The sequence below is a fragment of the Oncorhynchus nerka genome, linkage group LG9b (assembly GCF_034236695.1).
Source record: "Oncorhynchus nerka isolate Pitt River linkage group LG9b, Oner_Uvic_2.0, whole genome shotgun sequence".
In the NCBI taxonomy this organism is placed as follows: Eukaryota; Metazoa; Chordata; class Actinopteri; order Salmoniformes; family Salmonidae; genus Oncorhynchus; species Oncorhynchus nerka.
The window spans coordinates 12,381,283-12,406,614 of record NC_088424.1 but is presented as its reverse complement, the minus strand read 5'-3'; the positions used below and the strand labels follow the sequence as shown (position 1 = coordinate 12,406,614).

Genomic DNA, 25,332 nt, shown 5'->3' with positions numbered 1-25,332 from the left:
CCTCTTATACTGTATCAGTGGGATCCATTCACAGCAAATGGTATTAGGAATACTGACACACACACACATAACCGTCGGTATGGGAACTCGCCCACGCGGGTGCGGTTTGAGGACGAATCAGAGAACGAAGCGGAGTCTTGCTACCTGGATTGGGAGAGTGAGCGGGCCACGGGCCAGAAATCCAAGGGCATTCTAGAAAATAAGACAGAGTATAGAATCAGCATTACAGGCCCTACTCCAATACTGGAGGACGTCAGTTTCACAAATGCTGTTTCTACCCAGGTGATGGAGTCAGCGATGTTGGTGAGGAAATGTAAAGATTGTGGATCTAATCTTAGGGATCTTCCGGTGCCCGAACCACAGACTGCTACGGCCCAGCCCGGAAACGCGGAGGAGAATCAGGGGAAGAAGGTCACTCGCTGTGTCCTACCAGCTCAATCAGATGGGATCCCCCAACTAGAACAGCCAGGCATTGGCTGCCCCAAAGTGGCAGCGGTCACCATTGGGGAGGTCCTGATTCTGGGAGAGGAATCAGTTTAATCAGCTTCTTGATATGCCACACCTGTCGAGTGGATGAATTATCTTGGCAAAGGAGAAATGCTCACTAACAGTGATGTAAACAGATGAGTGCAAAACGTTTTAGAGAAATATGATTTTTGTGCATATGGAACATTTCTGGGATCTTTTATTTCAGCTCATGAAACATGGGACCGACACTTTACATGTTGAGTTTATATTTTTGTTCAGTTTATATATACAGTACCAGTCAAAAGCTTGGACACATCTACTCATTCCAGGGGTTTTCTTTATTTGTACTATTTTCTACATTGTAGAATAATAGCGAAGTCTTCAAATCTATGGAATAACACATATGGAATCATGTAGTAATCCAAAAAGTGTTAAACAAATCAAAATATATTTTATATTTAAGATTCTTCAAATTAACCACCCTTTGCCTTGATGACAGCTTCGCACACTCTTGGCATTCTCTCAACCAGCTTCATGAGGTAGTCACCTGGAATGCATTTCAGTTAACAGGTGTGCCTTGTTAAAAGTTCATTTGTGGAATTTAATGCGTTTGAGCCAATCAGTTTTGTTGTGACAAGGTAGGGGTGGTATACAGAAGATAGCCCTATTTGGTAAAAGAAATAAGCAAAGAGAAATGACAGTCCATCCTTACTTTAAGACATGAGAATCAGTCAATCCGGAAAATTTCAAGAACTTTGAAAGTTTCTTCAAGTGCAGTCACAAAAACCATCCAGAACTATGAGGAAGCTGGCTCTCATGAGGACTGCCACAGGAAAGGAAGACCCAGAGTTACCTCTGCTGCAGAGGATACGTTCATTCAAATTAACTGCACCTCAGATTGCAGCCCAAATAAATGCATCACAGAGTTCAAGTAACAGACACATCTCAACATCAACTGTTCAGAGGAGACTGTGTAAATCAGGCCTTCATGGTCAAATTGCTGCAAAGAAACCACTACTAAAGGACACCAATATGAAGAAGAGACTTGCACCGGCCAAGAAACGCGAGCAATGTACATTAGACCGGTGGAAATCTGTCCTTTGGTCTTTTTGGTTCCAACCACTATGTCTTTGTGAGATGCAGAGTAAGTGAGTGGATGATCTCCGCATGTGTGGTTCCCACCGTGAAGCATGGAGGAGGAGGTGTGATGGTGCTTTGCTGGTGACACTGTCAGTTATTTATTTAGAATTCAAGGCACACTTAACCAGCATGGCTCCCACAGCATTCTGCAGTGACACACCATCCCATCTGGTTTGCTCTTAGTGGGACTGTCATTTGTTTTTCAACAGGACAATGACCCAAAACACACCTCCAGGCTGCTCTGTCTGTACACATTGCTAACGTGTGTGGGAGGTCTATGGCAGAGTGGGATGGTAGACCCAAACTCTCACTGCGACGGTTCTTCTCCTTCGTTGGGCTGCACAGTGTGGGCAGGCTGGTGAAGGGAGGGCGCTCCAGCAGCATGGAACAGCTCAGTATCTCAGCGCCTCTGGCCAGCTCCGCCACACCCACAGGCTTCACCCCAACGCCCGCCAGCAGAGGACCCCCTCACTACAGGCACTGTGCACATTAAGCACCAGTCCTTCAATTCAGGTCAGCTCAGTTGCATTCTCACTAACTCATTAAGCAACAGAAAGGCCTATGGCACTTTACTCTTATACCATTCTTTACCATTTTCATGTTGAGATGTATTTTCATGGCTGACATACAAGAGACTGTCTGTGACTGTCAGCACTCAGGAGACCACATCAACTGCACTGATGATGACACCTTGTTGCAATGTGCTTTTCTGTCACCAGGTGTCCCCACTGGCCCAGCTTCGGAAGCCTCCTCTGTGCAGAGTCTGGAGAGGAGAGTGGAGTGTTCAACCATTCTGGGAGGGGTGCCCGTGCCTTAAAGCCTGGCACCCAGGTACAGAGAGAGAGAGAGAGTGTGTGTGTGGGGGGGGGGAGAAGGACAAAAGAGATTTATCATTGTGTATAGGCTGTAAATCAACTAGCTCTGCCAATAGTACTCTGTACTTTCCAATCTTTCAAACGGTAAAAAAAACTATAATGAAACAGAAATTCAATTCCAATCAAGAAATTTCAGGACAACATATGGAACATAAAGGAAAAGGGGGAATGTGAATACTGTCATCCTTTTTGACAACACTACAAACACACGCAGTTCTTCTTCATCTACACTGAACAAATGTCATTCCATATGCACAAAAACCTTATTTCTCTCAAATGGTGTGCACAAATTTGTTTACATCCCTGTTAGTGAGCATTTCTCCTTTGCCAAGAGGATCCATGCACCTGACAGGTGTGGCATATCAAACAGCTGATTAAACAGCATGATCAGTACACAGGTGCACCTTGTGCTGGGGACAATAAAAGGCCATTTTAAAATATGCAGTTCTGTCACACAACACAATGCCACAGATGTCTCAAGTTTTGAGGTAGTGTGCAATTGGCATGCTGAGTGCAAGAATGTCCACCAGAGCTGTTGCCAGATAATTTTATGTTAATTTCTCTACCATAGGCCGCCTCCCAATGTCATTTTAGAATATTTGGCAGTACGTCCAACCGACCTCACAATCACAGACCACTTGTAACCATGCCTTACGAGGACCTCCACAGCTGGCTTATTCATTTGCAGGATCGTCTGAGACCAGCCATCCGGACAGTTGGTGAAACTTTAGGTTTGCACAACCGAAGAATTTCTGCACAAACTGTCAGAAACCATCTGATCTGCATGCTCGTTGTCCTCACCAAGGTCTTGAACTGACTGCAGTTTGTCGTCGTAACCAACTTCAGTGGGCAAATGCTCACCGTCAATGTCCACTGGCACACTGGAGAAGTATGCTCTTCATAGATGAGTTCCGGTTTCAACTGTACCGGGCAGATAGCAGACGGCGTGTATGGCGTCATGTGGGCGAGCGGTTTGCTGATGTCAACGTTGTGAACAGAGTGCCCCATGGTGGCGGTGGAGTTATGATATGGGCAGGCATAAGCTATGGACAACGAATAAGATTGCATATAAATGGCAATTTGAATGCGCAGTATTACCGTGACAAGCTCCTGAGGCCAATTGTTGTGCCATTCATCTGCCGCCATCACCTCGTGATGCATGATAATGTTTGGGATGCTCTGAATCGACATGTACGACAGCGTGTTTCAGTTCCAGCCAATAGTTGGAGCAGCTGTACACAGCCCATTTGTAAATAGCCCATCCAACTACCTACCTCATCCCAATATTAGTTTTTGTTTTTCTGCTCTTTTGCACACCAGTATTTCGAATTGCCCATCGTCATCTGCACATACAGAATATCACTCCAGTGTAAATTGCTCAGTTGTAATTACTTTGCCTCTATTGGCCTATTTATTGCCTTACCTCCTTACTTCATTTGCACTCTGTGTTTTTGTTTTTGTCACACTGCTTTGCTTTATCTTGGACAGGTCGCAGTTGTAAATGAGAACTTGTTCTCAACTGGCCTACTTGGTTAGATAAAGGTGAAATATATATTTTTTTATAAAAACAAATATCCAGCAACTTCGTACAGCCATTGAAGAGGAGTGGGACAACATTCCACAGACCACAATCAACAGCCTCATCAACTCTATACGAAGGAAATGTGTCACGCTGCATGAGGCAAATGGTGGTCACACCAGATACTGACTGGTGTTCTGATCCACGCCCCTACATTTTTTTTAAAGGTATCTGTGACCAACAGACCTCCCAGTCATGTGAAATCCATTGATTAGGGCCTAATGAATGTATTTCAATTGACTGATTTCCTCATATGAACTGTAACTCGGGAAAGTCTTTGAAATGATTGCATGTTACGTTTATATTTTTGTTCAGTGTAGATTGTAGACCTTATTTCACACTAGGCAATGTTTGACTTGGCAAATTGCCTTGTGTTCATACAAAAATTTCCAATAGGAGCCCGATTTTGACAACTGCCACCAATTTTTCATGAAGGTAAATATACCCCCACTACATTTCACCGGAATGTCTGTATCCTACTATCTCTACAGTGATCCAGAGAGCCCTGAGTGTGGAAGAGGTCCCATGGGGCTTGTCATCCAGGACTTCCCTGATGGGACCCTTCTCCTAGAGCTTACCAGAGCCCCATTTATCTCCATCCCTCTATCGCCCTCCCTCCTCCCCTCTCTCTCCACCCCTCTCTCTCATCTCAGGTGTGTATGTGGAGCAGGTAGGGGACGGTTCCTGGGCGCTGAGGGGGATGAGATCCTGGAGGTGAACGGGGAGGCGGTGGCTGGACTGATCCTGGATCAGGTGTCAGGTCTCATGACCCGCAACAGCACCGCCTCTATCCATATATCCTGCCACTCCGTTGGAACCAGCGATGAGCAATGCAATACTGGAATATTCCATTATCCATTTCAATAAATTTAAAAAACACTGGACACTGCCCTGTGATGATGTCATGACGAAAACACGAGAATGGAAATAAGCAAAGCATAATGAGAGATTTTTTTTTAACTCTGGGAGAACCAAAGGAAGGACATCATCAACCTAATTATATTTGTCCATTATTAGGCCTAGTCTTTGAAGATTCAGGCAAATGTAAGTACCGGTAAATCAAAACTGATGTCAAATAACAGAGGAGAAAGAAGATGCTGCACCTAATGGTCATTTTGCATTTCACAATAAATCACATATTGTTTCGAAGGTGATAATGAAATCTGTTTATTAAATTGTTTAACCTGCACTCACTCGTCCTATGCAATATTTGGTAACTTGCTAAATGACAGTTCAACCCAATAGTTGACCTTTTTCTAACACACAGCCTCCCTTGCGAATCTGATTGCAAGCTTTGTTGAAAAAGCTCATTCATCAAATATCTCTACTACCGAGGTAGCGGACTTTCTTATGAACTTTACCAACAGCTTGGGGCCCGAGACATGGTTTATAGAAACTAGTTCCAACTACATTGATTCGCCGAAGGTCAATACTTAATACTTAAAAAATACACATATCAAACGTTCACCTTGTAACTATGTTTGCACTCTGTAGTTGCGCGCCTTTCTTTGCGGAAATCCAGACTTTTTCCATAAAAGTTGTAGGCTATTTGATTAACGTTTATTGAAAACGTATGGATTTCGGCAAATAAAGAAAGGCACGCAACTACAGAGGGCAAACACGTACAAGACGGGCGTTTCCTAATTTACTTTTTAAATGTGTATGTATGTAGCCTGGTCTCTGCTCCACGCTGTTGGTCAAATTCATCAGTAACTTAATTCACAATGGAGTGAAGTTTAGTCCGCTACCAAGGTGGTTAATTTCTTTCTCAAAAGTTATTCATCAACGCTATAGACCTACCGTATGTTATTCTTTTTTTGTGGCAGTGTCTCCTTCTGCAGTCAATCGATTGACTTTAACGAAAAAGGTTGGGAAATAGGCTAGTGTTTGTTTTTCTCTTTTTGTATAGCCGACAGTTTGCCCAGTCTGCTTTTACTGGATGTAAGAGGATGCTTGTCGTGACCAGTCATCCACAGCACGTGATATTACGTCAAAGGTCGTGTGACACTCAACTTTCAAGGCGTGAAAACAGAGAGCTAGTGAAGGAGGAGACATTGGTGGGGATTTTTTTTTAATCAATGGAAGTAAGTGGCTCTAATGTGTTCCGTTTAGCGTAGGACGTTTTCTCCACAGTCTGAAGCTTAGACGTGTCAGTAAATATGTCTCTGGAGACGAAAGAAACGCACACCTGTTTAGGCGAGGTGCTGGAGTAGAACACCTGAAAAAGAAAAGGACAGCCGCACACTCTGTCTCAACTTGCCTTTGTAGAATAGGCTACATATCAATGGCCAAGTACGTGTTATTGTACATTATACTAAGTTTAAGAATTAGGCCTAAACCTTGCCACCTCTGATGGTCCGACAAAAGTAGGTTAGGCTATAGACACAGACTGTAAACCAAGGCCTATATTCCTAATCGTAGCCTACTAGGCTATAGCCTATCCTTATCGAACATGGGGTAATATATTCCAATAAAACGGAATTATGATAGGCTAGTTGCGCCCTTCATTTGAATGAACAGAAAAAGCGTGGAAAATACATGACCATTTAGCCTATAGCCTATGCTGTATGTCCTCCAGTGATGGTGCGTCACTGCTGATTTCTCCCTCCGTTTATCCGATGAAAGCAAGCTGATATGGGTTTTATCTCTCTCAGCCATGTCACCCCCGGGGACTCCCGCTAAATTTGCCACGAATACCAGGCATGGCTACCCCATAGATAAGCTACATAAAAACAATGACAGTGAACAATTCCTTCCAGCATCAGAAGTCATTTTGTATTGGGTCCATTTGTGTATTCAACTTAGACAACAAAAAAATTACACATTGGTCATCTCCAAAGTACTGATGTTGAAATTAATATAATAGAATATTAGAGAATAGGCCTCGATTCAACTGAAATGTATATTACTACAGCCTAATGATTATGATTAGTTTATAATTATGATTATTAGGCTATTATTATTATATCCTATGACTATTATTATCAGTGTCGGTCTACAAATTATAGGGTTGTATTGCCTCATTTTAATTGGAAATTAAGCCTTATGCACGACAAAAGATAAACATATTGTACCTTACAGACTTGTTTGTTTATTTTCCAGGGGCGGAATAATATCAGGAAAATATAACCACATAGATTCACCTTTTGCCTATACCTCGCATCGTTGTAGTTTCTGGAGCTGCATCCATATGTCTTTATGCTTTGCCCTCCACAAGCCTATATAGCCTACGACAGCCAAATAATAATGAATCATTTCATAAATAATGGGTTTAGTGGCTTATCAGGAACGAAGAGTCCGCTGCCGTGCGCTTATCTCGCCTGGCCACATTGCGCTCGTGTTCCGCTCCCCATACTGAGCGGGCGCGCTGGACGCAGTGAGGAATAACTCAAACCTCACTTCCAGTTCCACACTGCACTTCACCGGCACTAAAAAAAACCTCAGACATGGATGACCCACTCACAAAATGGCTCCACTTTCACACTAGCATCAACAAGACGTCGGGAACGGTAAGCGCATAAAATTAATCGATATTTCCTTTTTCCATGCCTGGGGTTTGCACGGTAAATATTTTTGAATTACAATTAGGAGTGTGTTTGAAGTGTTTTTTTCGTTATTGTTCGATGGTTGGCCACTTTAGAATACATTAGGAACGCATTAGGCCCTATTCTTTTTGGGATTTATTTTTAAACAATTATAGGCGAATCATAAATAATTATGTGGCTATTGGTTCGAAACGGTTTTGTGTGATTGTTTTGGCCTATTTTAATGATTGTATGAATATGAATAATTATTGTTATTGTCTCATTGACAATGGTAAGCTATATTATTATCCTACAGTTCAAAAGGATTGGCTTGTGGTTTCTTCGTTGTTTTGGGTTATGGTAGGCTACGCATGTCAGTACTACAGCATCGATAGAACCTAAAAGGGAACGAAAAATAAATCAAACATTCGAACAATAGCTCGGTGATGTCAACCTTTGTTCCAAATGTCTGATGCAATCTATAATCGAAGTGACTGCCTATTGGATCGTAGGCTATAGCTTTAACCATATAAACGAAAATCCCTCAGAGAAAAGCCATTTTGATGAGGTTTGTTTCAACAATAAAGACAATTAAGAATGAGATTCACTTACTCTATTGTTAATAATACATTATTTCACATGATCAAATTAAATAGGCCTAATAGGTCATTTCAAAAGGAAATATTTCAAGTTAATGCTCACAATCCAGACGGCTTTTCTCGCAAAATGTTTTTGTTATAGGATTTGAAGAAAAGGTCATTTTCGAAAACAGCAACACCAATTTTCATTTTAAATGTCATATTGAATGCTTGCTCCATATAGGCATTGGTCACTGTTTTTCAAATTAGAATAACGGACGTTTAAAAACAGTAGTTTGAGGTGGAAAGTATTTCGCTGAACAACACCATTGGCGATCAAAGGCAGTCAATTATGTTTTTGACTGACCTCTCGTAACGTGCCCCGCGCTTGATTCATATCCATTTTGTTCGCTATTCAAACTACATTTATTACTTATTTTCTGAATAATATTCAGTGTGGTGCACTCAAACATGGCCATAGGTAGGCTCTTTGGAGAATTACACGGCCTAGTCTATTTGGTTTCCTAATAGCGAACCCTTCGATCAGCCTTATATGATTTATCTAGGATCTAATCCAACATGTTGGGGGAAAATAAAACAACCATAGCCTCCAAAACAACATTGCAACGAGTTGCGAATCACAGTATATTTGTAGCATTGATGAGGACATTTACCACCAGTTCTGAATTGAAAGCATGTTAACATTTGCTGCGCAGATGCCTGCATTTTAGGGGCTATTTTCTTGATAGTCTATACGAAATGTATATATGTGGTGCTTTATAGGATACATGTAGGCCTACGCCAACTGCCCTACACAGATTAATAACAGCCTTATAATGATGGAATCGTGGAGTGATGCAATTATCGGGAAATGCCTTTGTTGACTGCCTTGACCTGAATCAACAACAATAATGTTTCTATATCAGTCCTCTTTTATTGCATGCATTTACAAAGTGTTTTCTGCCCCACAGTGTGGTGTTTTCGACAGCTGATTTATAGAGAGACATTTCATAGGATATAACTCCAACGTGATGAAATTATGGAAAAAATTAAGCTGGATCTTTGTCCTGGAAGTCCCGGTGCCAAATCATGCATCCCGCTGAAGCAGGATTCCATCAGGGAGAATGGGTGCCAAGACCTGGAGGACTCGAAGGAGGGGAACTTCACTGGGGAAAGGGTTAAGACAGATGACGCGCCTCTGCGGAACACGCGCAACGGGACCATCATCCTAAACGGCGTTGCCAAGGAAACCGCTTACGACGCCCTTGACCTGAAAAGGGAAGTACCAGTGATCGAGCTCTTGAGGAGAGACGATATAAAGACGGGACAGCAGAGAACCGACAGTCAAACGGTACCGATCACGGAGCTTCGCAGACCACCCGTGCCGTTGCCGCTGCCGCACCGAGACGCGCTGATCGACGCTCGAATGGTTCAGCTGAGCCCAAACGCGTTCCCTCTCCCGGCGCGAGCAATGCTCTACAACTTGGCGCAACCTCTCGCTGCCATCAACAGGTAAAGTAAAATAAACTATAATATAGCTTTGAAAAATATTGTCCTGATTGCCCCCCCCCCCTAAATAATATAGCCTATAATTATAGCCTATAGAAGTCTATACGTTATTCATCTTCGTTTATTTTTGTGGCAGAATAGGCCTAATCCTTTGTAAATTATTACTTACAGGTATAGCCTACATCAAAACATGTTTTTTTATAGCCTACCTATAAACCTAAATAACGGAGAAACAGAAAAGTGAATGTAGTAGCTTATTATCTAGGCAATTGGCTCATTCACCTTCACAAAGGTATTTGTCAGAGCCTTCACCTCTAGGCTACCTGTGTTGATTAATTGCAGTCAGATTTATTTCTGTTTATTAGTCTGAATAGAGAAGATTTCAGGTTAGACTACTTGTGCCTATGTAACGGATGTGTTACACTTTATGTGATTTGGTTGCAATTTTGGACACGGAGACCATCTGTATGTCATATATTATACAGGCTATAATAAGGCTATACATTTCATGAAAGATTTTGGTATAGCCTACACATCATATTGGTAAGCTGTTGTATATGTGCCTGTGTGTAAGTAGTTTGTGTGTATGGTAGTATGTGTACCTGTTTCTCATATCTATTCTCTGCCACTAGTCTTGGAGGGGAGTCGGAACAGTACGGCATGTACCCCAGCAACAGGGTAAAGCGCCGTCCTGCGCCTTACGAGGTTGAGCTCGACGAGGGTAGGCGCATTTTTAGATCTTTCTAAGTATGGTAAGACGCACCTCTGCTGTGTCCTCCTGCTGCTCACAGTCTTCTTCTCAATCCTCTCCTCATCCCAATATCACCCCATTCCGTTTATCCAACGACATGGCCGCAACATGGGCAGGTATTGAAGAAAATAGGCTACCGACCGACCATCAATCTATAGAGCACTCCTAAACAAATCTCCAAAACTAGTCAATGATGTCGAATATGATATCTATGGTTTTAGCTTATTAGAAACATCTGTAGGATACAGCGTCTCGTGTCCTCGATCAACCACTCACAGTCAAATAGCGTGGGGGAGGGTGGAGGGAGTTAGCTGCCATCTTGCCAAGGCTTTGCTGCATAGTAAGCTGGCAGATTACGGGAGGCTGGGTGTGTTCCAAGAGAAAGAAATGGTATACTGTACACCAACGGGATATTGTATTTCTCAAATGCATCCCACAGTTTCCGACGCGAGCCGCAGGTGTTATTCATTGGCTATATGTACCATTATATTAAACACCACATTGGGAAATATATGATAATGGATAACATACATTTACGTTACCCGCTGCGTCTCCTATCCCACTTCTGACATCGACGTAGCAAAGCCAAGATTAGAGTCTATCCCGCGGCACTGTGCTCGCCAACCCAATAATGTAATCGGTGTGCCAAACTCAGGAACCTCTTCACATATGGCAGAGCATAGACAAGTACATGTATACAGATGATAAAAGTGCTGTTGTCTAAATAAATTGGTCAGCTCACTATGTTATATCTTGTGCTAGAGTGTTTAAAGAGTCCCACTTCTGGTTGCTTTACAATACATAACCAGCTTGTTAACCAAGGCACCGTAGAGCTGTCTTCAGAAATAGAAAATGCAGTCACTCGTCACCACCTTTACGCTGGCTTCTGTCATGCCGCTACTCTCATTTTGTATCTCCCTCGACTACTTTACCACCATTAAAACATTCTCATCACTTTGTCGCTTTTCAATTTACTTTGTGAAGAGGAAGGATTACATCTAAAGTGACCAAGTATATTCTGTAGAGCAGATAAGACAAACATCAAGGCAGAATTTGAGAGAATACAACATTTGGACTGACTGAGTCTTACTCTTCATTTGTGCATCCCCTTTCCCACATCCCGTATCTTTCCCATTACTCCTCTTTCCTCCCCTCCACTCCCCTCCCCTCTTCCTCTCCTCCGCCAGCTGGCCAACCAAAGATCGTAAGGCGGATCTTCACCAACAGCCGGGAGCGCTGGCGGCAGCAGAATGTCAACGGGCGTTCTCCGAGCTCCGCAAGCTCATCCCCACTCACCCACCGGACAAGAAGCTGAGCAAGAACGAGATCCTGCGTCTGGCCATGAAGTACATCAGCTTCCTGTCCAACCTGCTGGACGACCAGGACGGAGGGGCCACCATGGGCGTGGGTGACGGGACAGGGCTGCTGGTGGGGGGCCGTGAGGGTGGACCCCAAGGCCCTCGTCAGGACGGGGTGGGACTGGCCAGGGAGGACGACCTCCTCCTCCAGGGCACGTTGTCGCCCGGGTCCAGCTGTGGGAGTCTGCCAGACGGGGACGGCAGCCCCGAGAGCTTCACCGAGGACCAAGACTCACCTCCAGCCACGAGAACTGTGCCCGTGCCGCGCGGTAGGGACCTACGACGCAATGCACGCCCACAAGATGGCGGCAGCCAGCGATGACGGCGATGATAATAGTGGTGGGGATGGTGGCGATGTGATGTCGGTGATGACAATGGTGGATACGGAGTTGGTGGAGTTGATGGTGGACCGCAGGGAAACAAAGGGATTGACTTATGTCCCCAGAAGAGGGATGACTCAAATATGGATGAGTCTGAGAAGGGCCCTAGCATCTCTGAGCTCTATCTAAAGAACGGTGCTTCGGGTTCGGGGAGCATGCTGATGCCAGAATTTCACTTCATCAGGATTCTAATGTCCTTTTTTGGTCCTTTTTTGGTCAGTTGGTTAACAAAATGAAAGACTTGTAAATTCTGCATGCTTCATGCTGTCTAGGACCTCGGTTGAGGAACACCTCATATTTCCTGCATTATGAATGCTCAAATACAGTGTGCTTCTGTTACACTATCATGTTATCAGTATACATCATATGTCATCGTCATAAAAGTCATTGATGCCATGGTACCAGCAGGCGACGCATCAGTCCACACCAGGAAATGTCAATAGGAATGCCATCATGCTCTCTCTCACCTTGGGTTAAGAATAAGATCAATCTTTACCAGTTGTCAATGAGGGCCATTTGAACTGTTCTGAAAGTTTACGACAACAACATAACTGTTTCGCTGATAGCAATGGCTTGATGCCAAATCCTCACACAAAAAAATGCACATTTAATCACACATTGAAGACCATTATTATTTGCTTTAAAATGTGTTATCTTTAGCAAGGATTTAGCACTCTCAACACATGATCAAACATGTACATATAACATTAGCCTAACTTCTAAAATATTTTGACAGTGGTTCATGTCAAGTGATGTGATTAGGCAGTTTGATATAGTGGCCTATATTTTAGACAGGGCTTTCAGGCAGGTGGCTTTTTGAGAAGGATTCTGCTCTGTGCTCCTGATGACATACTATTCAGTCAACAGTGGGTGAACAACATGTCAACTAGTAAATGAATGTCAAACACATATAATGATATAACAAATGTGGTACCTTATTTATTTATTTCCGCCACACATGACTGATTAGCGTCGAGTAAAACGACGCAGAGTAACATGGCAACTGACCGTTAAGCGCGCACACACACACACACACACACAAAGAGGCACGCACGCACGCACGCACGCACGCACGCACACACACACACACACACACACTCACACACACATATCGAGTACAATCTGTGTGAACAATTTTGATTTCTGAGACATATTGCCTAAGCATGTAGATGGACATATGTGCGGCGAGGTTGCTAGCAACTACAACAGCCACAGGTATACAAATTCAAAATGAATCCTGTCAAGAGGTACAAATAGTATTTCTGTAACTGAGATCCAGTGAAATCATACGCTCACTTCCAACCATTTTGTATATTATAAATATCTATTTTAATGTTTTTCTCACTGTATTGCAGTTGTGGTTTGGTATGGTACACTAAGTATATCGCCTCCTAAATACCCCCCTCCTTCTCTCTGTTGGGATGATCAACAACACCAGCAGTTTTATGTCAGTAAACAGTGAGGTGTACATCACTGTAGTTTGGTTATTTCATTACGGCTTTTTCAACATACATTTAGTAGCCTATCTTGGTACCTTTGGTTACTATTTTATGAACTACAGTAAAGCGAAGGGACATTGTATGTTCTGTTTAGTAAAAAAATAACATGTTTGTTGTATGATAAATATATCTATGACTATATGCAATGTTAACTTGATGACTTTTATATAAAATGCTGAATAAAATGAACACAGGAAAAGGCAACAAAATACTGATTATGTAATGTTATAAATCATGTGTATCACACTATTTTTTTCCAGCGTTCTTATGATTCAGTTTTCTTTATTTACTTATTATTATTATTTTAGGAAGCATCACCCATCACATAATTCAGACTATTGAACAACAATTGCAAGAATTAAAAAACAACTCATTCCTATATTTGGGGGCTAAATTAAGCACAAATGCAGTGAACCACCCCCTTCAACACAGCCTGGACAATGTGCAGTAAATCCATATCACGGCATGTAAAACACTCCCACTGGAGTCTGGAATCCTCACTTCCTCTTAGCAAGTGACAACTTCCTGCAAAGGTCAGAGTGGCTCAGTGACCTTCAGGATATCCTGCCATTGTGAAAGTGGTTCACACTCTTTAAGACCTTCCACACTCAGTCCATCTGGAGCATTACCCAACAATCACATGAAACACGAAGAGTTGTTCATTCACGATGATGCGGCACAAAACTCAACAAGTAAAAACCACGGAAGCCATTATGATGCATGAACGCTACATCGACCGTTTAACTTAATGATCATCTTGCAGTACAAAATATGTTTCATGTTTTTGTATGAATTACAGTGATATCGGCTCCACTTGCAGATATAGCAAAAACCAAAGTGCAGTGTTTCTAGTAAAGCGGAGGCACCCAGGTGTTCTAGGACCCCTCCAGTATTCCACATCAGGCTATGACTGACTGGACTGCGACCTCGATAACTAACTCTGTGGCTCGACTGCCAAACATTTACCTGCAGCCCAGAGACTGCAGTCATACTGTCCATCCAAAAAGAGAAACAGGAAAACAGGGACAGAGAAGTGCATGAGAGAGAGTGACAGAAAAAGGCAGGGGGGGACTGTGTGTGTGTGTGTGTGTGTGTGTGTGTGTGTGTGTGTGTGTGTGTGTGTGTGTGTGTGTGTGTGTGTGTGTGTGTGTGCGGGTGTCTGTGTGTGTGTGTGTGCGTGCGGGTGTGTGTGTGTGTGTGTACATGCATGTGTGTGTGTGCATGTGCGCGTGTGAGCGGATTTATCAGCTCAGTGCAGATGGATGGCAGAGTGGCTCTTGCAGCCAAATGATTCTGTATGTTAATGAGTTGTTATCTGCTGCGCTGCAGGAACAATACACTGGCTCTCACACAGTGGGGAACCAGCCTGCTGGGTACAGATTACACTGCCTACACCGCCATGGCAGTTATTTATATTTTCACACACAGTATATACCAACACACACACACACATACACACATAAATGGTTTATGTCTTTTGACCTGGACAAATAGGACGGTGGAAAGCTGTTTTTCTCGTTCTCTACCCACAGGTGGCAATGTCACTCCTTTTTATGGTTTCTATTAAACGTGTATGACTCAATACCATCACCAGGAGAAGGGCTGACTTGTAATTTACTCATCGTCCAAGTTATGGTACACACATGACAGAAATGATTTCCTTCATTTGGATTTTGATCAAACGTGGTCTTCTTGTGCATGGACATTCTATGGTTATAATATCCTATGTACAGAGATAGGGTGAACAGCACAGGCAGTGCTGGTGCACAAATATCAATCAATCAATCAATCAATCAATCAATCAAATGTATTTATAAAGCCCTTTTTACATCAGCCAATGTCACAAAGTGCTGTGCAGAAACACAGCCTAAAACCCCAAACAGCAAGCAAACCCAAACAGCAAGCAGCAAGCAACCCCAAACAGCAAGCAAAGCACAGTGGGTCAGCAGACAGAAACAATTGGGTCTCAACCTGGCATGAGATGATTGATAAGATGTGATGGCTAGTATAACTGGTTTGTTAGACTTGTCACAAAGTCCCATCTACCTTTTCTTGCACCATTTTTGTTTTTATGCTGGAGTTGTATTCTTTTTTTTTTTTATTCTTTTTTTACAAATTAAGTTTAGGCGCTTCTCATTCACAGAGCAATACTGGCAAGAGAAGAAACATTGAGAAGAACAGATCATTGTAGATGAAGACAACCACTTGAAGAGATCATTTACAACAAATAAAAATGGTCAGGAAAGCGAGATTGTAGTTTGTTTTACACCCGTTTGGGTAAATGTGTGCTGTCATTCTGCATGCAACGTATATCAATAACACGATGAGCAAAGTCTACCTGCGTCAAAGTATTACCTCAGTGGGAAAAAAATAGGCTATGTATCATGTGAAAGTCTTTGTCGCAACAAGCCGAGTGAAGTTTTTTTTTTTTACGGTCCAAGTTACCATTTATTTGGCATCGTATCGGTTTCTATTTTCACAAACGCAGATTTTTTTTTGAAATACATGGAGGATCACATTCTTTATTTTAATTGCCCAGGTCAGTAGGTGCAACAAAACAGGTGTGCAGGAGACAAAAATGTTTCAAACAATAACACTGTTTTCTTTTTAATATATCATTGTGTGAAATTCATAGTCACTTCTATATTAGTGTTGAGTGTGGACACTGCTGAACGTCCAATGCAACATGGAAACCCCCTGAACGAAGCATTTCAAAATCATTTTAGGAATAGCCTTAAACCTACTACAAAAATATGCAGGGAAAATAATGGATCGTCAAGTGTTCATTGATTGCATTGATAGAAGTTACTGTTTTCTATTTTGTTTTCCTCTGATTAGCACGCCTGTTTAACGGGACTGTTTACATAGTTCCTGAAGGTTTTAAAATAGAAAGTATTTGACACAGATTGTAAACAATGACCGGATTTCTTTCATCTAATCCTGCAGTGACAGTTGTTTTCCAGTCAATCACCCACTTCGCGGTTTAGGTGTTAATCCCAGTAAACATTGTTACTAAGTGTCAAATTTATTTAAAATAAAATAATATGGTATTATATTTGTCACAAGCACCGAATACAAATGGTGTAGACTACACCGTGAAATGCTTGCTTGAGCCCTTACCAATGATGCAGAGTAAAAAATAAAAAATAAATAATGTGTAACATAAGAGGAATAAAATACACAACAATTCAATTGTATTCAGGGATGACCAGATTCATGTGCAGGGTTACAAGGTGTTTGAGATAGATATGTACATAAATGCATGATAAAGTGACTAGGAACCACAATAGATAATAATAGTAAGAATAAATAACAGGGTAGCCACAGCATATGATGAGTTAAACGTGTGTGTGTGCTATGTGTGTGTGTACGTAGTGTAAGTACAGTATGTGAATGTGTGTGGGTTTTGTGTGAGCGTGTCAGTGAGCGTGTCAGTGTAGTGTGTGTGTAAGTGTGTATATACAGTTGAAGTTGGAAGTTTACATACACCTTAGCCAAATACATTTAAACTCAGTTTTTCACAATTCCTGATATTTAATCCTAGTAAAAATTCCCTGTCTAGGTCAGTTAGGATCACCACTTTATTTTAAGAATGTGAAAAGTCAGAATAATAGTAGAGAGAATGATTTGTTTTGGCTTTTATTTCTTTCATCACATTCCCAGTGGGTCAGAAGTTTACATACACTCAATTAGTATTTGGTAGCATTGCCTACACGTTTCGTGTAGCCTTCCACAAGCGTCCCACAATAAGTTGGGTGAATTTTGGCCCATTCCTCCTGACGGAGCTGGTGTAACTGAGTCAGGTTTGTAGGCCTCCTTGCTCGCAAACACTTTTTCAGTTCTGCCCAGGGCTATGTGATGGCCGCTCCAATACCTTGACTTTGTTGTCCTTAAACCATTTTGCCACAACTTTGGAAGTATGCTTGGGGCCATTGTCCATTTGGAAGACCCATTTGTGACCAAGCTTTAACTTCCTGACTGATGTCTTGAGATGTTGCTTCAATATATCCACATAACTCCTCATGATGCCATCTATTTTGTGAAGTGCACCAGTCCCTCCTGCAGCGAAGCACCCCCAAAACATGATGCTGCCACCCCCGTGCTTCACAGTTGGAATAGTGTTCTTCGGCTTGCAAGCCTCCCCCTTTTTCCTCCAGACATAATGATGGTCATTATGGTGAAACGGTTCTATTTTTGTTTCATCAGACCAGAGGACATTTCTCCAAAAAGTACGATCTTTGTCCCCATGTGCAGTTGCAAACCATAGTCTGGCTTTTTTATGGAGGTTTTGGAGCAGTGGCTTCTTCCTTGCTTCTTCCTTCAGGTTATGTCGATACAGGACTCGTTTTACTGTGGATATAGATACTTTTGTACCTGTTTCCTCCAGCATCTTCACAAGGGCCTTTGCTGTTCTGGGATTGATTTGCACTTTTCGCACCAAAATGCGTTCATCTCTAGGAGACAGAATGCGTCTTCTTCCTGAGCGGTATGACAGCTGCGTGGTCCCATGGTGTTTATACTTGCGTGCTATTGTTTGTACAGATGAACGTGGTACCTTCAGGCGTTTGGAAATTGTTCTCAAGGATGAACCAGACTTGTGGAGGTCTACAATTTTTTCTGAGGTCTTGGATGATTTCTTTTAATTTTCCCATGATGTCAAGCAAAGAGGCACTGAGTTTGAAGGTAGGCCTTGAAATACATCCCAGGTACACCTCCAATTGCCTCAAATGATGTCAATTAGCCTATCAGAAGCTTCTAAAGCCATAATTTTCTGGCATTTTCCAAGCTGTTTAAAGGCACAGTCAACTTAGTGTATGTAAACTTCTGACACACTGGAATTGTGATACAGTGAATTATAAGTGAAATAATCTTTCTGTAAACAATTGTTGGAAAAATGTATTGTGTCATGCACGAAGTAGATGTCCTAACCAACTTGCCAAAACTGTAGTTTGCTAACAAGAAATTGGTGGAGTGGTTGAAAAACAAGTTTAAATGACTCCAACCTAAGTGTCTGTAAACTTCCGACTTCGACTGTATACTTTCATATTTTTTGTTGTTGGTCAGGGGCCGTAACATGATTATAAAAAATATAAAAAACATTGAATGCAAACCGACCGCATGAAGCCTAAACAGACAAAATATTTGACTAAACCTTGATTACATTTGGGAACACTGTCCTGTGTAGGGTGCCGTCTTTCAGATGGGATGTTAAAAACGGGTGTCCTGACTCTCTGTGGTTATCCAAAATCCCATGGTGCTTATTGTAAGACTTGGGGTGTTAACCCCGGTGTCATGGCTAAATTCCCAACCTGTAAACTATCAAAATGAAGAAAGTGGCACACTCCATGTATAAACTCCCAGCAATTTAATGGAATACTTGAACCAGGTTATGTAGACACACAGTGCAATTAGTGCAACCGATGCCAGTAGTGAGGGGTGTGTAATAATGATTAGGTTCATTCAAATTAATTAGTGAAACTGTTAAAAAATAGTATATGGCATATTAAATATATGACACTATTGTTAACATATAGAAACATCATGGAATATTGTACATCATATTAGCATCAACATACACTGTTTCGTTCAATTTCACATAATCATTTCATATTTAATTTTTGTTACATGTAGTCTTTTGGTTCAACCTTAATATATAATGAACATCAACAGGGGGAACATATTAGGTGTACGCTAATAAGCTGTAAAAAAAAATATATATTTTTCAGTTTATAAGACTTGTTCATAAAGGAAAATGGTGTTCATAAGAAGGGCCTGAGATTAAAGGGCACTAAGGGGTCAATGTTTTTAGATAGGATATGCAGTAAGCCTCCCTTTGTAGTAGTGGGATCTCGATGTTACCTCCTCTCCTTGGTAGAGCAACATGCTCAATGCCTGTGTATTTGAGGGAGGAGATGGGATGGTTCGCTTCAACAAAGTGAGCTGCTACTGGATAGTCAATGTTCTTACAGCTATGTTGTTTTAATTGTCTTTTCGTTTGTCCTACATAGGCTTTTCCACGTGAACAGGTGATGAGATGATGCCCCTAATAGGGATCTTTCAACCTGTATGTGGGTGTCTGAAGAAAGATGTTTTTATAGTGATATTGCACTGTGAGCATGAGCCACATTTGTAGTAGAGTAGGCTCAGGGGGCAGGTCAGATCTCACCAAACTGTCTCCAATATTGCAACCAAGCTTATAGACCACCAGTGAGGGTTCCTGGAAGAGGTGTGCGATTGTCTTTGTCTGATTGCAGAATATGCCCGTGCTTTTTCAGGATTGCTTTCATTTTCTCCGAAACCTTGGTGTATTTAGTGCAAAAGATGGTTGCGTTGTTTTTCTTCTTTGGTTGAGTTTTTAGTAATTCCGCTCTTGGTTTTTGAGATATTTTCATCATTGCAGCATCAAGAGTTTTGTCTTTGTAGCCTCTCATTTAGAATTGATCTGTCACAGATTCGTTTAACCCTGCATAACTGGCTATATGGTAGACCATTCTGGAGGGGGAAGGGGATGCATACTATCTGCACATAGCAAGGTATTGTGATCTGTGGGCTTTGTCTATAAGTCTGTGTGTAATGCATCATTCTCTTTGATAATCCATAAATCCAGGTAGTTTATTTATCTCTCGTCGGTCTGCATGGTAAATTTGAGGTATTCAGAGCTCTCGTTTAGTAGAGTTTGGAATGAATTTAGTTCCTGCTGACTTCCTTCCCAGAGCACAAAGACATCATCTATGTATCTTAGAAAGTAAGGGGTGTGTCTCTGTTTTAAAAAGGAATTCTTCTTCAAATTGTCCCACATTCAGGTTTGCATAGTTGGGGGGGGGGGGGGGGGGGTCTGACTCAAAGACAAAGTAGTTATGGGATAATACCAGTTCAGTGAGTTGTAAGATGCGATCATTGGATGGAGCAAGGGTAGAGTCTCTCTGCTGAAGGAAGTGTTGCAGCGCCTGCAAGCCTCCAGTGTGTGGGATCTTAGTGTACAAGCTCTCCACATCAAAAGTGGCCAGCAGGGTGCCCTCTGGGATCCTTCCTAAGCCCTCTATCAATGAGATCATGTGACTAGTGTCTTTGACATAAGATGGGAGATTCTCAACCATCCGTTTAATGTGGTAATCCACAAATGTACAAATATTGGATGTGACAGAGTCGATGGCTGCTACAATGGGTCTTTCTGGAGAAGGAGACACTTGTTTGTGTAATTTAGGGACGGTATAGAAAGTTGGTATCTTGGGAAATTTCACACATAGAAATTCAACTTCTGTTTTAGTGATTTGTCCTGATTCCACACAGCATTCCACTGTGGATGAGATATTTTGCTGGAATTCCAGGGCTGGGTCACCATTCAGTTTGCGATAGAAGTCACTTTCAGATAGTTGTCAGTGACATTCATTCAAATAGTCACATTTGTTTTGTACACAAATTCCTCCTGCATTGTCACATTTTTTTATGATAATCGAAGGATCTGACTTTAAGTCCTTAAGAGCCATTCTCTCGTCTCTACTCAGATTATAGTAGGATTTGTGTTTCTGTTTGTCTTTCAGTAAGTAACCTACATCATTTTCAACAATCCTACAGAAGGTTTCTATGGATGCATTACGTTTGGAGGGGGGGGGGGTACAAACAAACTTTTTGCTCTAAATGTGGTTCTCTCAGAGTTCTCAGGTACCTCGACTGGGTTAATGGCTCCATCTCCTCCTTGACTCACGGTAGGACAGGTAAATTGGCTTGTCTCTTCTGTTTTTTGGTTTCTTGTGCTCAGAGTCTTGCCAGAGATATATTAGTCCGTTGTTCTTATCTTCCAAATTGCGTTTATACTTCTTGATTTTCCTCTCCTTCAGTTCGCTCGTAATCTTAGTCTGAAGGTCAGCGTTACTCTTAATGAGATCATCCAGTTTAATAGGGTCATTAAGCTCGTCTCGTAGAGCTTTCTGTGGATTTTCAACTGAGGTTGCTATCTCGATAATATCCTTTTTAAGTTGTTCAATGATCAGAGTCGTCAGGTCCAATGAACATTTATTTAGTATAGCACACAATAGTTAAAAAACATTCACCTAGTGGTCCATGTAACCATTTACACAACTATTTATCAGTATTATGGCTTGGGGGTAGAAGCTGTCTTGGAGCCCGTTGGGCTGAAAGCCGATGCTCTCATCACTAAGCTAAAGATCCTGGGACTAAACACCTCCCTCTGCAACTGAATCCTGGATTTCCTGACGGGCCGCCCCCAGGTGGTGAGGGTAGGCAACAACACATCTGCCATGCTGATCCTCAACACGTTGGCCCCTCATGGGTGCGTGCTTAGTCCACTCCTGTACAGCCAGTTCACCCACGACTGCGTGGCCAAGTACGAGTCCAACACCATCATTAAGTTTGCTGACGACATAACGGTGGTAGGCCTGATCACTGACAACGATGAGACAGCCTATAGGGAGAAGGTCAGAGACCTGGCAGTGTTGTGCCAGGAAAATCAACCTCTCTCTAAACGAGATCAAAATAAAGGAGATTGTTGTGGACTACAAGAAAAGGAGGACCGAATACACCCCCATTCACATTGATGGGGCTTTAGTGGAGCGGGTCGAGAGTTTCAAGTTCCTTGGTGTCCCCATCACCAACAAACTATCATGGTGGTCCAAACACACACAGGTTGCATCACCGCCTGGTATGGCAACTGCTCAGCATCCGACCGTAAGGCACTACAGAGGGTAGTGGGTAGAGCCCAGCGCATCACTGGGGCCAAGCTTCCTGCCATCCAGGACCTATTTACTAGGCGGTGTCAGAGGAAGGCCCAAAAAATGGTCAAAGACTCCAGTCACCCAAGTAATAGACTGTTCTCTCTGCTACCGTACGGCAAACAGTACCGGAGCGCCAAGTCTAGGTCCAAAAGGTTCCTTAACAGCTTCTACCCCCAAGCCATAAGACTGAAGAACATTTATTCAATTGGCCACCTGAACTATTTGCATTGACCCCCTCCCTCCCCCTTTTGTTTTTACAAATACAATTTGATTAGATTTGACTTGAAACTGTTGAGCATAAAAACTCTGCAGTGTTGCAGTTCTTGACACAAACCGGTGCGCCTAGCTCCTACTACCATACCCGTTCAAAGGCACTTACATTTTTTGCCTTGCCCATTTAACCTCTGAATGGCACACATACACAGTTCATGTCTCAATTGTCTCAATGCTTAAAAATCCTTCTTTAACTTGTCTCCCCTCTTTCATCTACACTTATTGAAGTGGATTTAACAAGTGACATCAATAAGGGATCGCCTGATCGCCTTTCAACTGGATTCGCCTGATCAGTCTATGTCATGGAAAGAGCAGGTGTTCTTGATGTTTTGTATACTTAGTGTATATTTTTATTCTGGACTCTCGTCCAAAAGCTACACACCGCATATTTATTTCTATACTTGACATAGCTCACTCTAGTATACTCCCAGTTTATTAGGTACACCACCCCGTTCATGAAAATGGTTAGCTCCTACAGAAAGTGAGTCACATGGCCATGGCTTGCTATTTATACCAGGCAGACAGGCATCGAGGCATTCAGTTACTGTTCGATTGAACGTTAGAATGGGCAAAACGAGTGACCTAAGTGACTTTGAGAGTGGTATGATCGTCGGTGCCGGGCCCGCCGGTTCCAGTATCTCAGAAACGCCCGGCCTCCTGGGCTTTTCACACACAACAGGGTCTAGGGTTTGCAGAGAATGTTGCGACAAACAAAACACATCCAGTCAGCGCTATGTCCTGTGGGCGATAAAATCACATTGATGAGATTTCGAAGGAAAATGGCAAGAGTCGTGCAAGCTAATAGGCGGGCCACAAACAGGCAAATAACAGCACAGTACAACAGTGGTGTGCAGAGCGGCATCTCGGAACGCACAACTCGTTGGTTCTTGTCACGGATGGGCTACTGCAGCAAACGACCACACCGGTTTCCACTCCTATCAGCTAAAAACAATAAGAAGCGGCTCTAGTAGGATCAGCAACACTGGACAATTGAGGAGATGAAAAACATTGCCTGGTCCGGCAAATCCCGGTTTATTATACTGTCTGCTCCAACTCCTCTCCAGAGCCCAAAGAGACCATTAAATGAACCCATCCCTCTTCCTGGAACACATCTAGCCCACTTTGAGTCTGACTGCAGTAAGCTTTCCCACGACGACATGGTGAACCTGTATAACAGCATTCTGACTACTACCCTAAATATCACTGCTCCAGAAAAAACATGAAAGTAACCTCACAACACTCTTCACCCTGGTTCACTGATGAACTGCGCTAAAAGAAGACTCTTGGCCGTAAGCTTGAGATGCGTTGGAGGAAGGATGGCCTCACTGCCCATCTACTGGCCCACAAAGACCACCAAGCAAGCTACTATGCCTCCTTAAGCACAACCAGCCTTCTACTCCACCACGATTGACAAGATCAAAGATAACCCTAGAACCTTGTTCTCAACCATCAACCGCCTTCTCAACTCTGCAAACTCATGCCCTCTTGCAGCCTCATTTGAGCAGTGTAATCGCTTGCTGTGCAGTCAATCATCTTTAAAATGAAGGCCACCACTTGCTCCCTTGACCCTATCCCTACATCCTTACTCAAAACCTGCTCATCTAACCTGCTTCAGTTTGTCACCACCCTCATCAACAAGTCCCTGCTGCCCGGGGAGGTACCTTACTGAGGAAACTCAACTTTGGCCATGACATCCTATCCAACTACAGGCCCATCTCCAACCTCCCCTTCCTATCAAAAGTACCGGAGAAAGTAGTTGCAAACCACCTTCAAACAGCTGTACAAAGTTTTCCAGTCTGGTTTCCGGCCCTTGCACAGCACTGAAACAGTTCTAGTGAACGTTACCAGCGACCTACTGATAGCTTTGGATTTGAGATCACTTTGCCTCCTCCTCTTAAATCTCAGTGCTGCCTTTGACACCATTGACCACAGCATCCTCCTGCCGTGTCTCAGAGAGCACACCGCAGTGCTCCTCCTACCTCTCCAACAGGAAGCGATACATCCCCATTGGAGAGTCCAGGTCGGAGGAGTCTACAGTCACATGCGGTGTACCACAGGGGTCAGAGCTGTGACCTATTCTAGATGCTCCCTCTCAGCCAAATCCTCAGAAACTATAACTATAACTTCCACCACTACAATGACGATACCCAAGTATATATTAACACCAAACTGGACACCATCTCAGCCCTATCAAAAGTTGGCAGCTGCCTAGATGACATCAGGGCATGGATGAAAGAGAACTTCCTCCAACAGCAACATGACTGAGGCTATGCTTATTGGGACACCCAAGCTGGTTACCAGTGCTAGAAACATCTGCCCTACAATTGACTGTAAAGCCATCCATATGTCCTCTGTCATCTCCAACCTGTGAGTCAAGTTTGATCCTGCTTTGTCATTTGATGCCCACATAAAACATAACTGCAAAACATATTTTTTCCATCTAAAAAACATCGCCCAGCTCAAACCATCGCTCTCCCAGCCAGATGCAGAGAAACTCGTCCACGCCTTCATCTTCTCTCGGATCAACTACGGCAACGCTCTGTTTGGGGGCCTTCCAGCCGAATCACTTCAGAGGCTACAACTTCTCCAGAATAGTGCTGCTAGAGTCCTAACCAGGACCAAAAAGTCATCCCACATCACTCCCTTCTTTGCTGAACTCCACTAGC

General features: G+C 42.8%; 1 protein-coding gene and 1 long non-coding RNA gene across 2 annotated transcripts; one reads left to right on the top strand and one right to left on the bottom strand.

Annotated features, from left to right (window-relative positions):
- Positions 1 to 787: 787 nt before the first annotated feature.
- Positions 788 to 6,128, bottom strand: LOC135565675 (uncharacterized). Its single transcript, XR_010461770.1, has 2 exons — positions 5,863 to 6,128; positions 788 to 2,428 (listed from the first exon to the last, which is right to left on the bottom strand). It is a non-coding gene; the product is annotated as an uncharacterized LOC135565675 (long non-coding RNA).
- Positions 6,129 to 7,052: 924 nt separating this feature from the next.
- On the top strand, positions 7,053 to 13,925 carry LOC115114270 (T-cell acute lymphocytic leukemia protein 1-like). Its single transcript, XM_029642369.2, is given in 5 exon segments — positions 7,053 to 7,571; positions 9,136 to 9,676; positions 10,306 to 10,394; positions 11,612 to 11,683; positions 11,686 to 13,925. Coding segments are annotated over 4 exon segments (1,053 nt in total). The 5' UTR covers positions 7,053 to 7,571; positions 9,136 to 9,203; the 3' UTR covers positions 12,105 to 13,925.
- The last annotated feature ends 11,407 nt before the right edge of the window (positions 13,926 to 25,332 follow it).